We start from the raw sequence: 18,225 nt of genomic DNA on the forward strand, positions 1-18,225 counted from the left end.
TATTTCTTATTTCACTCCAGGGAGAGCCAATTTTAGGTGTTAACTTGTCATCAGGTTCATAAATATTCAGTACCCTTTTTATATTTCAAAACAGATGACACCATACATTTCTAGATCTTGTGCAATCTTCAAGTATTTCATCATTGAATCTTCCTTTAGTATTTTTCTGTTCTTCATGCCACTTCTGTCTTCTTTATTCTCACAGTTCTTTTGTCAGTTTGTGTTGTTCCAAAACATGCTGGGGTAGGAGTCTATCATTAGCTATGTAGCTTGATGTATGAATCTCTTTATTGTAATCTCCATATTTGGCTTTGCATAGGAAGCCCAAAGAACTGCAGGTTCTGGTGGGTAACACAACTCATCATATATGATGACTTCTTAAATGTGCAAGAAGAGCAGTCTCCAGGTTATTTCTTGAATTAGTTCCTCAGAAACACCTTCAGTAAAGAATTTATCTCTAAACTTGAACTATAATGCTGTGCCATATTATTTATTTAGGTTAAGCCATGTAGAATAACCTTTGCTATCTACATACTGCAGCCAAAAAAAAAAAAAAACTAAAACAAGCAAACAAAAAACCTAGACCACACAACAACAACAAAACCAAAAACACAGACCTCACACAATCTGTTTGCACCACCTGGTCAAAAACTTGTTTTCCAGCTGTATTGGGCTGAATGGCAAATTCCACGTCAGCATCCATCATGGTTACGTGTATTTTGATTGGCTTTGGAATTTTCTTTCTCTTTTTGTTACCTTCTTCAAAGATTCATCACATCCATAAATTCTATTGTTAATTTCCTGACCAAATGCTGACCAGCTGGGCACTGCACAGCGGCACTGGGTGGTGGGTCTGTGGCAGGGAGGAAGAAAGCACTGGTGTTTACGGTAGTGAGATGTTTTGGTTCTCTTCTCATTTCCCACTGTGTATAGTCTGTATGTTTTCTTTGTAGTCACCACTATAATCAAATAAAACATCTTAAGAGTTACAATGATCTGTTACAAACTAATAACGACTTACCTTCAATCATATAAAAACACTCCTCTTCCTACCTCTGCCATTTCACATTGACACAAATTACCTTTCTGTATTCTGTATCCATTAACATAGCTTTACAATTACTTTGTATGCTTTTGTTCTTAAAAATCAGATTTTAAATTGACTTACATGTCTATATCACAATTCTAGGGATATTTACCTGTATATTTACCTTTACCAAGGATTTTGGTATTTTTGTATGGCCTTGTGTTGCTGTTTGTTATCCTTTTGCTTGGGCCTGAAGCACTCCCTTTGTGGGATAGATTTAGTGGTGAAGAACTCCTTTGGCTTTTGTTTACCTTGGGTAGTCTTTAATTTCTCACTTAAGAAGAGTTTTGCTAGATAGCATATTCTGGGTTGGAAGTTCTTCCTTTCACTACTTTGAATATGTCATCTCTCTCCCTTTTGGACTAAAGTTTCTGTAGAGAAACTTACTAATAATCTAAAGCAGTTCCCTTGTACATCATGAGTCATTTTTTCTCTTGCTGTTTTTAAAATGTGTGACTTTCTCATTGTGTGTGTGTGTGTGTGTGTGTGTTTCCACATGACGTGGCTCTGTGTGGTCTCTTTAGATTTATCTTAGTTGGAATTATTTGGGCTTCCTGATTTTTGTATCCATTCCTCTCCTCAGAGTTGGGAATTTTGGGACTTTATTTCTTTGAATAGGGTTTGTATCCCTTTGTTCTTCTGGGTTTTTTTTGTTTGTTTGTTTGTTTGTTTGTTTTCCAGGGGGGGGGGAGGCGCTGGGGATCAAACCCAGGGCCTTGTGCTTGCAAGGCAAGCACTCTACTGACTGAGCTATCTCCTCAGCCCACCTTTGTTCTTCTGGATGATAGAGAACATAGTAAGACCAGCAAATTCCACAAGCATGGGCCCAATTGCTGGACTAATTTGCATTTGTTACTTTCTAAATCAGAAGTAATGCCGTGTAAAATATGATGACAGTTGACATCACATTTTATAACTCTACACATAGTAGTTTCGGTAGAAGTATTGTTCACAAAGAGATAAATCCATATCCAGTGTTTATTCCAGTAAGAATAAAGCAGTGCCCCTTCAATGATGGAAATAGTCCAGTGCAATCAACTTGCCACCAGGTCGTTGGCTCATCACTCCATTACTGGTCCCAAAGTCTGAAAGAGATTTCTACTGCTATTAATAACCACAAATTTAGTGACTTAAAACAATAGAAGTTTATTATCTCAGTTCTGGAGGTCACAATTTTAGCATGATCTCCCTGGGCAAAACTCATGGTATCAGCAGGGCTTTAATCCTTCTGAAAGCTCTAAAGGAGAACTGCTTCCTGGACTTTTTCAGCTTCTAAAGATCAGACCATTTTTTGACACCTTATGTATGATTAAAATGTTAGTTTTTTGTTGTTGTTTTGGGAGGTCTTCAATTTTTTAATCCTATAATAAAAATCCTGTAATTTTTTATCATGTCCATATAAAAAATTACAATTTTTTGATGTTTTCTCTCATTATTAAGCTGTTTACAACAGTGAAGAGATAAACTACATTATGCAATTTGTTAAATATTACCCATAGAATATTACTTATCTATATTTAATGTAAGAAAAAAATGCTTCAACAGTATTCATATAACAATTGCTCCATGTAGGAATGCCAGTAGCCAATATTAAGCTCAGCTGCATTTTCAAACCAACCCTGCATCTTTATATCAATGGACACATGGGATGTTGCACTTTAACCCCTAAATTTGGAGTGTAAGATGTTGTTGGACATAAGTATTATGAGATCAGTAAGTTCTTAAGGTGCATAGCTATTAAAAAAAAAAAAAAAAGTAAGTTCTTAAGGCACATAGCTATGAAACCTGGACAGGACACTCCTTAATTTCTAAGAACAACTCCAAAATTCATTTGGAAAATTAGCCTAGAGGTAAACATAATAAACCACATTTTCCCCTCTCCCAATCTCCCTGTCCCATTAAAAAAATTTTTTTTAAATGTTGTTGTTGATGGACCTTTATTTTATTCGTTTATTTATATGTGGTGCTGAGAATTGAACCCAGTGCCTCACACATGCTAGGCAAGTACTCTACACTGAGCCACAACCCCAACCCCCAAATTTTTAAATATATTTTTTTAGTTAAAGATGGACACAATACCTTTATTTTACTTATTCAATTTTATGTGATGCTGAAAATTGAATGCAGTGCCTCACATGTGTCAAGCAAGTGATCTACCATTGAGCTATACTCCTAGCCCCTCACACCCCCAACCTACTTAAAAAATATATTTTTAGTTGTAGATACACACAATATCTTTATTTATTTATTTTTACGTGGTGCTGAGGATCAAACAACCCCAGACTCATCATCACATTCTTGAAGACATTTTTTTTTTTCCCCCAAGAAATGACTGAACGGGAGCTGAAGAAATAGCTCCTGTTGGAGAGCACTCGCCTAGCATCAGCAAGGACCCCAGTTCTGATCCCCAGCCCCTCAGAGGAGAGGAAAAAAAGAAAAGAAAAAAGAAATGACTGAACAGAAATGCTTGTTGAATATAGCAAAAATGACTGAACTTGAAATTCAAACCTTGGTTCAGTTTTCTGGCTTAGACTGGTCAGGAGTCACTTCCTTCAGAATCATTAGTAAATTTGAGTATGTTTTAGCATTATCTTCTCTTTCAGCCCTGCAATCTTTTCTGGTACAGGTACATTGTGAATATTCATCTCGGATGAACCTACTATAGCTCGTTTTTAAGACAGTACACCATTTTATCAATGGAAAGGCAGAAGGCAGCCAAAGCAGCAGTATGGGTGGAATACGATGGTAACCAATGGGAATTTCACAAGGACTACAGAATAAAAGGTTGGAACTGCTGCATTTAAGCGAACCTTCACTGCCAACCACGAAGGACGTTTCCAAAAAGACATTATTTGTGACTCTGGAGAAGACCACCGCCCCGAGGGAACTTGTCAAGTTCCAGGTGAGGTGCACTGAATCCGTGAGCACAGAGTGGCACTGCACTCACTGGAACACTGTGCATGTCTCAGGCTGCAGCCACGACAGCAGCAGAGGGCCGGTTGGAGGTTCCTTCGTCCCATGTCCTGTCAGGCCAGGGAGCAAGGATCCCTCCACTACGTGTGTCCCACTCCATGGAGGTGGTAAGAAAGGATTCACTGATCACCTCAACACCATCACAAAAGTCACCTTGGGGTAACTTTACACAACATGATCGATGGCACCAAGACTGAGCCTACGATTATAAAAATCCTATAATTCCTTTTATAAAAGAGTAACAAAAATGTATAAACTAGCAAATTAATTATCATAGCAAGAGACTTAAATATGCCACTCTCAAATATGGACCTATCAAAGAGACAACATATAAGCATTTAAAAAGCACAATTTACAAGTTTGATTTTTTAAAGCACCACATGAAGGGGGCCCTCTGTAATTCCAGGGACTTGGGAAGTGGAGGCAGGAGGATCACAATTTCAAGGCCATCCTGGACAACTTAGCAAGACCTGTCTCAAAATAAATAAAAAGGGTTGGGATGCAGGTCAGTGGTAGAGTGCCTGAATTCAATCCTAGTACTGAAAAAAGAAAAGTAAATTCAACTCAATAAAGCTGACAAAAGCAAATTAAAAAACCCCAACAACCTCACCTTCTATTAAGGAACATAAAAGAACTAAGTTTAGAGAAAATGCTATGTTAGCGATGAATTAATACTATGAAGATGTTTTCTCTCTCCAAACTGTGGAGAGTGGTGACTTGGATCATGGTCTCTGACTGCCTTGTGGTTGTGGCTGTGCTTACACTGGGAACTTCCAGTGCAAAATGCACGTCAAGATTGCCCAGTTGCTATGGTGATGCCCTGCCTGAGGAGGTTCTATGCACGGCATGGGACTATGAGTCTTGACACTGTGTTTAGACACCAGCTGCCAGGGATAGAGAATTACTGGCATAGTGAGATAATTATAATTGCTTGCAGGTGCTTCCACCTTCAAGCCTGCCAATTCAGAAGAAACTTTCTCATAGAAACCCTTTCAATGTGCTGAGCTAGCTCTGGGTTATTGTTCCTCCATCAGAGGATGATGTCCCACCTGGTCCAAGCTTTCTCTCTATTAAGTTTTGTCTTTCTTAATCCCCCATCACCTGGTTTCTAAGATTTAGCCATGCAGGTTACAGTACAAACTCATCCATAAGGTATACGCAATAAAATGTGATATACTCTAGGAATTTATTCACCAAAATTATTTATTGGCATAAAGTTGCCCATAATAATCCCCTTATCTTTTTTAAAAAAATTTTTAGTTGTTGATGGACCTTTATTTTATTCATTTATTTATATGCAGTGCTGAGACTCAAACCCAGCGTCTCATGAATGCTAGGCAGGTGCTCTGCCTCTGAGCCACAACCCCAGCCCAGCCCCTTATTATCTTAATCTTTATTATCAATATTTATCATTATTTTTATATTTTATAATTATATTTATAATTATTGAGATAATAAATTATTGAATCTAGTGAGGTTTCCTTTCTCATATTTAGCATTGTTAATTTGTCTTTCATTTTTTCCAGTCTGGGCAGAGAGTTATCAATTTTATTGATCTTCTCAAAGAACCAACTATGAGTTTTATTTACTTTGTTTTTTTTAATTCATCAACTTCTGCTTTTATTTCTTCATATCCCGCCATTTATTTTGTGTTTAAGCATCTTTACTCAGTTTTTCAGGGGTATATAGAGTATTGATTTGAGATCTTTTTCTGGTATAGACACTTAGTGCCTATAAATTTCCCCCCAAAGTACTGGTTTGGTGGTATCTCAACAATTTTGTTATATGGTATTTTAATTTTCATGCAGTTCAAAATATTTTCTAATTTTGCTTTTAACAACTTCTTTGGCACCAAGGTTATTTAAAAGTGTAATCTTTAGTTTCCATGTATTTGGGGATTTTCTGGATACTTCTATTATTGTTTTCTTACTCAAATTCTATTGTGACCACAAAAGATACTTTGAATTCTTTAAATACTTTTGATCTTATTGAGACTGCTTTTGGTCCAGAATATAGTAATTTAATTTGGCAAATATTTCACATACATTTGAAAGGCATATGTTTTTATTGTTGTTGGACAGAGAATGGTATAAATGCCAATTAGATCAAGTTAGTGTGGTTCATCTTTTCATAGTATTACTGATTTTTGCCTGCTCCTATCAACTGTTTTAAGTATTGAAATCCTAATTATGGATCTTTTTTTCCTTGTGAGCCTATCAGTTTTTGGTTCATGTATATTGAAATTCTATATTTACTACATAAATGATTAAGGGTGTATCTTAAGAATTGACTCCTTTGTCATTATAAAATTATGTGGTATTTTTTTACTTTCATTCAGTTCAAAACATTTTCTAATTTTACTTTGTCACCTAGGCTATTGAAAAATGTATTCTTCAGATTCCATAGATTTGGAGATTTTTTCATTTGTGATATTTTTACTCTAATATCTGTTTTGATATTATTTTGTACTCTTTTTTCTCTTCAGTACTAGGGATTGAATCCAGGGGGTACTCTATGTCCCCATGTCTTTTCTTATTTTTATTTTGGGACAAGATTATTACTAAATTGTCTAGGTTGGCTTTGAACTTGTGATCCTTCTGTTTCAGCTTCCTGAGTTGCTAAGATTACAAGTGTACACCATCATGCCCAACTTGTAGCTTTCTACTGATTAATGTTAATGTGAAATATCTTTTGGCTTTAATGTGCATTTCTCATACACAGCCCACTATTGTCTTTTTTTAAAAAATCCAATATGACATCACTCTTTTAGATATTTATAGATCATTTACATTTAATATGACTTTTGATAGGATTAAGTCTAAATCTAAATCTACCATCTTTCCATTTGTTATGCCTTGGTTTACTTTTTCCTCTCTCTGTCTTTTGGAGTAACTGAATAATTTATTCATGATTCCATTTAGTCTCCTTTGTTAGTTTTCCAGATAAGCTTTATTTTAGTAATTGTTTTATTTATGCATGTCTAACTCCTCACAGTCTATCTTTGAGTAATATATCATTTCACATAAACCTTATATTTGTATTTCTCCTTCTGATCTTTATGCTATTATTACAATTACATATTACAAATTCAATCCCTTTTGTTTTTCAGATATTTAAATATTAAAATTTTAAATATTTAACCTATGTATCAATTCTGATGTTCTTCATTTCTTTATATATATAAATCTGTATTTCCATTTAATATTTTCTTTTCACCTGAAGAACTTTAATACTGCCCGCAGTGTGAGCTTGTTGATGTTGGATCCTTTTCAGTATTTGTGTCTCTCTGCTGCCCCCCAACCTTAATTTCTTTCTTTCAGTACTTTAAAGGTGATGCTTAACTGTCTTCTCACTGGTACTCTTTCTGGCAAGAAATCTGCCATCACCTTTGTCCTTGTTCTGTGCATAATGTCTTTCCTTTTCTGGCTGCTTTCCCACACTTTGTTGAGGACTGAACCCAGGAGTACTTATCTCTGAGTTGCATCCCCAGAACTTCGTACTTTTTGAGACAGGATCTCACTATATTGTCCAGGCTAGCCTCAAACTTGTGATCCTCCTGCTTGTGCTGAGTTGCTGGAATGACAGTCATGACCCATGATGCCCAGCTCTGACTGATTATATCCTCTGTATCACTGGTTTTGAGTAATTTGATTATGATATTCCTTGGTGTCATTTCCTTCATGTTTCTTGTGCCGAGTGTTGTTCCTTGATCTGCATTTTTTTCATTTTAATCAAATTTGAAAAATACTCATCTATTATTCCTTCTTTCCCTTCAGAAACAATAATTACACATTTTGCTGAAAGTGTCCCACAGTTTACTGTCATTCTATGGATTTTTAAAAAATTATGGACTTTATTTTGGACTTCCTATTTTCTGTCTTCAAAAACAATATTTTTTCTACATTGCGAGAGCTGTTGATTTTATTTGGCATATTTGATACCTCATACATTTCTAGTATAGTCAGTTCTTCATCACTGTAACCAAAATATGTGATAAGAACAATTTAGAGGAGGATAAGTTTATTTTGGCTCATGGTTTTAGAGGTTCAATCCATGGTTGGTTGACTCCATTGGGAATAGGCATTATAACCTGTTTGGCATGTGCACAGGGCACTGTTAATTGCAAGTGCAGGTCATTGTTACCATCCTTTCAAATAGTCTTCCCCTAGTCTTGGGAACTTTCCTAAGTTGATCCCATGCTGATCAGTACTCACCTGATTTAACAAAGAGGACCCTAGGCAGAGTCCTCTGTTGCAGCTCTCTTCATCATTTTGCCCCGTGAATTTTATCTCCCTTGTTTTTTCTGGACTCCTAGCTTCACCTCCTTATCATGGGGAGTCTACCAGACTCTGCCTGGGTTCCCCTTTCCTGCTTCATGACTAGAAATTTTCTCAAGGTAGTAATCTAAGGACAATCACAGGATTTACCTCTTTTCCCTCCCCTGTCCTTCACTATCATTATCCTTCACTCTCTGATGTTCAATATTCTGAAAATCATAGTTTCATATAATAATTTCAGGAGGAAGAGAAAAATCAATGCCAAATAACTTACCCTGAAATACACATGAAAAAATAGGAGCAAAGAAAAATTATCCTATTGACATGGCTCCTCCAGTCTCAGAGCCAAACTGCCATAATCCCCATTGAAAAAAGTGGTGAAGCAGTGGTGGAACTGTGGAGCAATGGCTCAGGCAGGCTGCAATGTGGGCAGAGAGCACAGAGCCCACCTTGTCAGCACAAGCCTGAGGTGCCATATGCAGGGCCAAGGCAAGCCAAGGCTCATCCACCTGTTGTGCTAAGGCAGCCCAGAGGGCCAGGGTGGATACCCACTTCACAGGGCACTGCAGCCAGGAACTCCCAAGTATCTACAATCCAATCATTTCAACCTCCCACTTCCCTACTAGCCATAGGAAAACAGAAGAGTGGCAGACCTGAATGGGATTGCAGGGCTAACCAATAGCAATCCTACTTTTCCAAACCCTGATTAGCATAAATTTGGACCAACAGTATTGACCCAAGTGCTATATAAACCCCTAGACTAGTACAGTCAAACCAGCAACCCCTCTTGGGTTACCGCTCACCCTTCGGGAATTCTGTTTCTATTCAGACTTGAATAAATCCTACTCATACACTCACTCATCCTCGACTACGTATTTAATTCTTCAAATTCATTAGATAAGAAAACAAAGAAATTGGCAATGAGCTGCAGGGACTGCTGCAAAACTGGAGAGCATAGCCTGCCATTAAGAAGAGCAACACATTTCTTGGCTGCAGAGGCCTGCAATTTATGCAGACCTCACCCACCAGCATAAGTGGAGAAATTCTGGTTTTATCATGCTAGAAATGTAAACTGCTGAGCCCCAACCTCAAATTACTGAATCAAAAGTCTTGTGAGTGGGAAGACTTCCTTCATAGAAAAATAAGAAAGCATAAATGATAAATTTGTTCATATACATATTTTACATATTTTTTTAAAAAGGTGCCATAAACAAAGGTAAACGCTATGGACTGGGAGATGTCTGCAATATCTAAAATGATAGTATATATATCTGGAGTATACAAGAAACTCCAGCAAATTAGTCTTTAAAACTTTAGAACAAATGAAAATAGTACACAAATGTAAAAAGTAGGACATTTACAGAATGGTGGACCTTAACGGGTGTCAAGTATAGGTACTTGTCGCTCACTCTAGTGATCAAAGGAATGATTTACAAATACCAAAATGTAACAGGGACTTAGACTCCTTACTTGTGCCTGGAGTTGTCTGATGGGTGGCTAAAAGCAGAAATAAAGAGTTGGTATCCCTGCCTCCATTTTTTAATCCATCTTCTTTACTGAGTCACCTTGGATTTCAGGAACAATGTCTGATCTGATAACATCTTGTGATGAGTCAAAGCTACCCCTAGGCAACAGCAATTTTTCATTCTGGCACAAGGCCTCACTTGACCAATCCTGAGATAATGGATAGACCACACCTGATCACAATCACCTGCTCTGGCAACTTTGAAAAACTTCTAGCTATACAGAATCCCAACCCTTACCTGCATTCTTTTTTAAGACCTCAAAGTCATTATCAGTCCCTGGAAGATAGGGCTAAGGAAGGGGATCCCCCTGTCTTCCTGGTGTAACTACACTGATTAAAATTCCTTTCATGATTTTCACCATTATCTTTTCTGTTTATTTTTTGAGAGGAGTGGCTAGAACTGATTGGCTGGATTCCCAGAGTGAGCTATATCAGCAACCCATTTTATGTGAGACAAGGTCTCACTAAATTGCTGAGGCTGGTCTCAAATTTGCCTCAGCCTCCCAAGTCACCGTGATTACAGAAGTGTGTCACCAGGTTCATTTTAAAATATAATGTTATATTCATCAAACATACAAGAGTCACATAATATTAAGTGTTTGCAAATATGTGGGGAAACAAGAATCTTCGCATCTGGCTGATAGAGTACAAACTTATGCAGACGTTCTAGAAAGTGATTTAGCAGGATTTAGTGAGATTAAGTAGTATATAAGACCTAACAATTATACCCTTAAGTAGGTTATCTGAGAAATTTTCACACATATCCATAACATGACATTAATGAGAATACTCACCACTGCATTATGTACAGCAGGGGATAGATGGAATAAGTGGAATATTGTAGGTGTTCATCACTAGAAAAATGGATAAGTAAGATGCAGTAGAGTCAAACTACAGGTACATAAATCATTGTGTGGGGGAGGGGAAATCTATAACCCATTGCATTTATTTATATGAATAAAACCCACACACATAACTACTTATTCTTTATGTAGTTATCATTAATCACCCATAAATTGCAAGTTAGATTTTCCTGTAAGCAGTCAACCAATATGCATAGTTTCTTTTAGGAAAAAAACTAATTCTCACTTGAAGAGATCATGTTTTTATATTTATCCATATTTACTATCAATGTTATAATTACTTCTCTATGTAGTTTTGGTTAATATTGTTTCTTGGATCTCAAATCTCCTTATGAGATTTATTTTTCATTTTGTTGGGAGTATGACCCCTGGGGTACTTCTTTTGGGGAGGTCAACTTCCGAGTCCTTGAATTCCTGAAACAACTGTCTTTAGTTTGCCTTCTCACTTACATGACTTTCAAGTTCTGACATTGCTTTGCTGTCTCCTTGCATCCAAAGTTGCCGGTGAAAGTTCTGATGTCAATTCGATTCATTTTGGAAATTTTTAGGACTTTCTTCAAACCTGATCTAACATTTGATAAAGATACTGTATATTTACAAGTTTGGTGCATATTTGTGGTTTTCACTTGTTATCAAATGGGTCCATTCAGTCTGAGAACATATGTTGTGCTTCAACTTCAGAAAATTTTCTTAGATTTTCCCTTCATTCTGTTTCCACTTTCCCTTCTTCCTTTGAGGGAAGATTTGTCAGAATATGAAGATTTTTCTTACACATCTCATTTCACTATTTTTTTATTCCATTTCCATGATATTCCTTGGAATCTAAATCTAAAGAACTTGATTTGCTCTTCAGGTGTCTCCTTCTCCTTCTTCAGTCCAACAATTGAATCTGACAATTCCATTATACGTTATAAAGAAAAGTTGAAACTGACAGTTCTATTTTACATTATAAAGAAATGTATGGGCTGCTGATGTGGCTCAGTGGTAGAGCATTTGCCTAGCATTTGAGAGGCCCTTGATTTCATCCCCAGCACTGCTCCCCATAAAAAAATACACACACCCTGACATTTTTACAAACCAATTATCCTCTCTCTCAGAAGATAGTTTTTAATATTTCTTTAGACACTGATGCTTCTGTTTGGTGACTCCCCCCCCCCCCCCCATGGTTACTTTTCTCCAATGTTCCATCATTTTGTTGTTTTCACCTTACTATGAGCCTGAAATGGTTGTTACCTGATTACTGAAAACTATATGCACTAAGGGAGGGCAAAGAAGAGGACATCATAGTTGACTATGATAGATCAACAGGCCTGCAGTCATTTTTCCTTCTTAATCTAACCATCTACCCTCACTGTTTCTTCCTTGAACCAGACAACTCTTCTATACACTGTTTGGTGGTCAATGACAACTCTTTCTTGATCCTTTATTCTGTCCACCTTTGAGACATCCCTGAAGCCAAATCCACCTTTAATGGTAGAACTCTTGCTCTATATGCCCCCACACCTTTAAAAAATTACAGCACACTTCCTTCTTGTTGAAAACTGCTGAGATTAAATAATACTTTTACCTATATTAACATTTAATAATGATCACTTTTGTTCTTTCTAGGTATGTGGACAGAGGGAAGCTTGAAGCATGAAGAAAGTTATCTTGAATAATTCATATAACAGTTAAGACTGCAAATGATTCTTCCTCTTCTTGGGAAAATGAATGTTCCTTTGAGGGATGCTGTAGTAAAGGATGATCCAAATGTAAAAGATTTTTGATAACTTTAATTTAATTTAATTTAATTTAATTTAATTTAATGTTCTAGGCAGGCATTAGTTCTCAATAGTATTGAAGATTAGTCGGGTGCAGTGGCACACGCCCATAATCCCAGCAACTGGGGAGGCTGAGGCAGGAGGATCTCAAGTTAGAGGCCAGTCTCAGCAACTTATTGAGAGCCTGTCTCAAAATAAAAAATAAAAAGGGCTATCTATGAATGTAGTTCAGTGGCAAAGCACCCCTGGGTTCAATATTCAGTACTACTATTACTATTACTAGTAGTACTATTGAAGATGATACTTCAAATCATTATGCTGAAATTTATGCTTCTTGATTATGCATATTTCCCCCCAATTTTGGTTAACTTTTTAAAGGTCTTCTGACCAGGAAATGCTGCTAAGAGAACAGATGAGAAAAAATCCTTCTAAAGTTATGCCTTGGAGGAAGTTTGATGGATTTAAGGAAGTCAAGTCAGGAAATATATAAGCTTCTTTAAGCTTCTTTTCTTTTCTTTCTTTCTCTTTTTTTTTTTTTTTTTTGTGGTGCTGGTGATTTGAACCCAGGGCCTTGTGCTTATGAGGCAAGCACGCTACCAACTGAGCTATGTCCCCAGCCTCATAAGCTTATTTTCATTCAAAATGAAAGCTTCGTTGTATTGGGTGGGAAGAGCATAACATTGTGGCTTAGATTTCCTCCCTTACCAAGATATGTGAGTTCTCAACTTTTATCCTAAACCTAAGGACTGATTGATCAGATAGATGGACCACATACATGTAGTTCCATGGGAGGTATTTCATTTTAAAAATTCCTTTACAAAGAGACAGCAGCATCCTGGAAAAGAAGACAGCATTCTCTTAAGAATTTTCCAAAACTGAGCGACTGTACTTATAAACTCCTTGGATTATAAACTGTGTAAAGAATTCACAGCTGAAGATATAAGATTGTCAACCTTTATGAAGGCTCTAATTAGAAAGAAGGGAATACCTGGAGGCCTATACTGGTTGCCTATCTAATATAGATTACTTTTCTTTAAGAGGAATCTTGTTCCCTTATTCATGATCAATTGTGTGTTCATTAATGCTCTTGATAAATCAAAAGTATTTTTATTTTAGTGTATTTTATCATGGTAAACTTATTTACTAAAGATTAAAGTATCTTAATAAAAATGCAACGGAACAAGAAATACCTTTCAAAAAAAGATATTACTTAACATCAATCTATAACTGAAACAAATTTCCTATGCTAATGGCAATCTTTAGATATTAAAAAAAGCAGTAAATCAAGGTAAACTATACTTTTCCATTCTCAGAAATATAGCTGAAAGGCTCAAAAATAGCTGTATATCTTTCATGAGAATTCCACTAATCCTGAATTTCATAAAATAAAACACAATTTTGAACAGTATTACTTTATCCTCTGTTTTACTTCAATCTAGATATATACAAAAATTTGGAATATGGCATAAATGCCAGTTGATAAAAATATTACATAACTGCTAATGGGATTTAAGTATAGAAAATTAATATTTAATAGTTCTGTTTGTATTCAAAAGAATTTTGAACATCTTGTATATTCACATCTTTAAGATCAGTCCAAAGAGGTCAGGAAAATACTTAAAATAAATACTGGAAATTTTAGAGTTTTGTTTTTAATCTGGATGAACTGATGATTCCTAAATGAATCAGTATTCATTAAATATTTATGTCAATAATTCCGTATTGAATAAATTACTCTGATAAATATAATTTTTATTGGTATAATTTTTTACTGGTTGGAGTTAAGATATTTTAAACACTGTTAATAGAAATAAGGGACGTTTTTCTTTTTTTTAATTTATCCCCTGATGGTGCTGGGGATTGAACCCAGGGCTGCAGGCATATTCGGCAAGCATTCTACCCCTGAGCCACACCCCAGTCCAAGAACTCTGTTTTTGAAAATTTGCTGCATAATACTTATTATGAGCCCAAGCTTTAACTACAATTTACTCAACAGAATATAAACTCAAAATATCTTCTCCATTTCTGCAAAAGATTTAAATTATTATTCTTCTATTCAAACTTTGAAACTTTATTACTACTGTGACAAAAATTCTAAAGAAGAGCCCTTGTCACTTAATTTTTTTCCCAATATTCTTGAAGATAATTTTGGCTATTAAGTGCAAAACATTTTTTTACTTCTTTTAAAAAAATATTGTATCATGTATTACTCCTATTGGTAATAAACTGCCCAACTCAACTTTACATGTTCCAAGAACATTACATAAATTTTCAATTAATTAGAGTGGTACAAAATGCTAGTACATGTAACATCTGTTGTGCTTGAAAATATTTCAATACAATATGCAGATAATATACTTGAACTTCTAATAAACTTAAATAAACTTAATCTGAAAAACCAATTGTCATATGAGACTTAATTTCTTTTCCAATACTGTAGTCTTATATAATTGATTCAAGGGAAAGTAGTTGGCAGTTTTGCAATTATACCTATCTTACATATTCCTAATTTAAAGTGGAATGTGTGTAAATCTGAAATCAATAAAAGGAGAACATGACTATTTTACAATGCCAAAATTAGTATTTTAAAATGAACTAAGAATAAAGGGAACACTGAGACTTGTCTTAAAGAAGCCATTTGTCATTCTTTTTTAGAGATTACAACACACATACAAGTGAATTTTATCAAAATACAGCACATTTCTTCTACTATATCCATAAAAATCAATTCCTATGTAAAGAGTACTGAAAATCAACTAAAATGAGTTAAAATTTACAAAGAGTTGTTAAAGGGTTTCAATGAAAATTATTAAAACTATACAGGTACAATAATCAATTGATAACATCTTGAAAGAAGTGCAATATTTGAGTCACATATTTTTAAAAGTGCTGCCTACTTGACTAGAAAGAATGGAAGGTGAGTCCAACTCATTTTCAATGTAGGTTGGTATTTTAGCTAGTTCTATAAGTCTTCATTAAATCAAGGTTGAAGAAAAAAGCATAATACATTAAAAATTCCCAAATTACATTTCTTAGACATAAAAAATGAGTGCAAGAAACCAAATATTGCTCTAATAAAAGGTTTCAGAGTAGCCTCAACTAAAAACAGTTATTGGTCTTCTATGGCACTTTTTTCTGGTCCAAATAACCATGCATTAATTGTTACCACTGCATGTTATTCAAATTTTATTTGATTACATAGAAAACAAAAAATTAATGGTTTGGATAAACAAAAATTAATAAACCTCTATGACCAAATATGTATTACAGTAACTAGGAACGAAGGCAGTTGGTGGCAAAACACTATTACACTGATGCACTTCGAAACCCTTTAAAGACTCTGAAGCATTGAGTTCACATTTAATGTCACCTGTATGAACAGCCCTTTATTGAACACCTCTACACACTGGCAGGTCTCAAGGACCCTTTGCTCAACAACTCTCCACAGCAATTCTCTATCACTGTGCCAGTTTCACAAACTTGCTTTGGTTTCCTAGCTCCATGCGTACTCCATGTTTCCTTTTACTTTACCAAGGCAATGCAAGGCCAAACAAAAATCAAGAGGCTTTTCCAAACTGTCTTACATTTTGTAGTGTTACAGGCAACTCGATTTTAAAACTGGCCATTTTAGTTTCATTTGCTGCTTAAAATAACAATTATAAATTAGATTAAATGGAGTACTACTTATAAAACAGACTGTAAGTACCACCATTTGCTAAAAGAAAAAAATCAAAAACAAAACGGGATTTCCATAGCACAGAAAATGCATGGACATGCATCTATAGTAGAGTTAAAAATTTCCTGTGACTAAAAAATTAAAAATTCAATCACCAGTAGCAAATGTATAGTCAATGGCTATGACAAGAGCAGATATTGTAGAGCTCATAAAATGCAATTATTGTCTTTTCACTTTTTTAAAAAGACATTACATGTTTATTGCATTATTCTATTAATAAAAACACATTAACAGAGCTTTTTTTCATTCTTTGCTTCCAGATTTTTATATGAAATAACTGCTTTAATCTGGCCTTGGAAAGTGAACCCATCAGCACCACCTTCACCTACTCACTCTTCAACTCAATATGCACATAGCAAAAGCCAACACTTCAAATCTCTTGCCCACGTCAGAAAAAGTAGTTTCAGCAGAAAAACATTAATACCAGTTGAATAAAAATAAGGGCATAAAAGCTGAGAAAGATAGCTCTGCCATCTGTCTCTGGGCTACAACCAAGGCTAACTATTGCCTTGTACACAGTTCAGTCATGTGTATGAAATCCAAAAATAAACCTACAATCTATACAAAAACAACATAAGCTTGTTTCTGTAGCCTTGATTGCTATGTTTAAAAACCTAACAACAAATTTTATATGGTATGAATTCAACAGTCTCCTTTATATTCTGTACAGTGGTTCTTTCCCTCTAACCACAAGCTCCATTATTTCATTAATGTACAAATTTGAACATAATTGAGTTCTTCTTTATATATAAAAATAGTCAAAATATTAATTTCCCCTGCAAGTATCTTCCAATAAATCTTGCTGTCCTTCCCCCCATTTTGTTTTGTCCACAGTGCTTATGAGGAAACTTCTCGTATAATGATGAGTTCTACTGTATTCTGGAAAGTTTTTAGCAAGGACACTGCTTGTCCATGTTCAATATTGATAAAACTGTAGCCATTAGCCTAAAACAAAGAGAAAGAAATTCTTTTAGGAAAAACATTTCATAGTAATGTATTTTCGAACTTGTATTTCTGCCAGGTACTTTGCAAACCTGGCAGGAAAAAAATCACTTTGTCAATTTAAAATAACATTTAGACTAATGGCACCACCCATAGGTACACAAAGTTAAGTCCCTGAAGATGGTGCCCAGAAAACTGTATTTTGCTCAAGTTTTCAGACAATTCTGATTTAGCAATCCAGTGTCAGGAACCATCTATCTAAAACAGTGTCAGATAGGGTGTTGTGTGTATGCTAACGTGCACTTGAGGAGACGTAACTCCAATGAGAGCAGAGGACAAAGTCAACTCTTTCCCATTGCCTTAGAGCCATCAGATCAAGACCACCACACTTTATTATGAAGGCTAACAAGGACTTAGGTCTGATTCTACACCAGATACTCAGATGGACTTCATAAGAATGAAATTCTGATTCTCATAGTAATACTCAAAGAATCTTATTTTAGAGAACAGAAAACCATGCATGGATAGACAAAGTAAATTCTGCAATCATAAAATGAAACCACAGAGTTGGGGATGTAGATTAGAGGTACTGGGTTCAACCTGCACTAATGGAAAAAAAAAAAAAAAAAATTCTGAAACCACAGATTCCCAGATGATTTTGGAAAAACAAAGCGGGAGAGGGTTTGGTGGGAGGGGCACAGAACAGATGAATACTAATGATAATGTGGCAATATGTCAGAAACTGGTGACCCAAAAGTGTATTTGCAGATTTTCTGTGCGCTTGAAATTACATAAAAATCAATTTAAAAATATTTTTAAATTATTCTTTTAAAAAAGTGTTGGAGCCAGGATTCAAACTCAAGCAGTCTGGCTCCAATTTGTATTTTCAGCTACTCAACTCAAACATCTCTTGTTATCGTTTTTTTTGGTTTGAGAGTTATTTCTCATTGTTACCTGAATTAACAACAGTGAAGGCAAAGTGAGAAGGACAGTTGTACTTATGTCTGAGGCTTGTCTTCTTCTTAAGAGTGCACTATTTATGGTGTTTAGGTAAAATAAGTT

At 35.4% G+C, this 18,225-nt stretch overlaps 1 protein-coding gene and 3 pseudogenes across 12 annotated transcripts in view; 1 reads left to right on the forward strand and 3 right to left on the reverse strand.

The window, feature by feature from the left end:
- LOC306664350 (G2/mitotic-specific cyclin-B1-like) overlaps positions 1-706 on the reverse strand; it is a 45,976-nt pseudogene extending 45,270 nt beyond the window's left edge. The window contains exon 1 of the transcript in view: positions 625-706. The product of the transcript in view is annotated as a G2/mitotic-specific cyclin-B1-like (transcript). The remainder of the gene's footprint in view (positions 1-624) is intronic.
- LOC306664130 (high mobility group protein B1-like) overlaps positions 1-18,225 on the forward strand; it is a 642,241-nt pseudogene that overhangs the window by 157,825 nt on the left and 466,191 nt on the right. The window lies entirely within an intron of this gene.
- LOC306664351 (protein Mis18-beta-like) lies at positions 1,848-4,971 on the reverse strand (annotated as a pseudogene). The gene is made up of 2 exons: positions 4,885-4,971; positions 1,848-4,259 (listed from the first exon to the last, which is right to left on the reverse strand). The product of its transcript is annotated as a protein Mis18-beta-like (transcript).
- ERBIN (erbb2 interacting protein) overlaps positions 8,355-18,225 on the reverse strand; it is a 135,143-nt gene continuing 125,272 nt past the window's right edge. For all 9 annotated transcript variants that reach the window (XM_079144831.1, XM_079144832.1, XM_079144835.1 and 6 more), the window contains one exon: positions 8,355-17,166. In XM_079144831.1, coding sequence (XP_079000957.1) covers positions 17,059-17,166 — 108 coding nt within the window. In that variant the 3' untranslated portion in view covers positions 8,355-17,058. The remainder of the gene's footprint in view (positions 17,167-18,225) is intronic.

Source organism: Sciurus vulgaris (assembly GCF_902686455.1).
Source record: "Sciurus vulgaris genome assembly, chromosome: 6".
Lineage (NCBI taxonomy): Eukaryota > Metazoa > Chordata > Mammalia > Rodentia > Sciuridae > Sciurus > Sciurus vulgaris.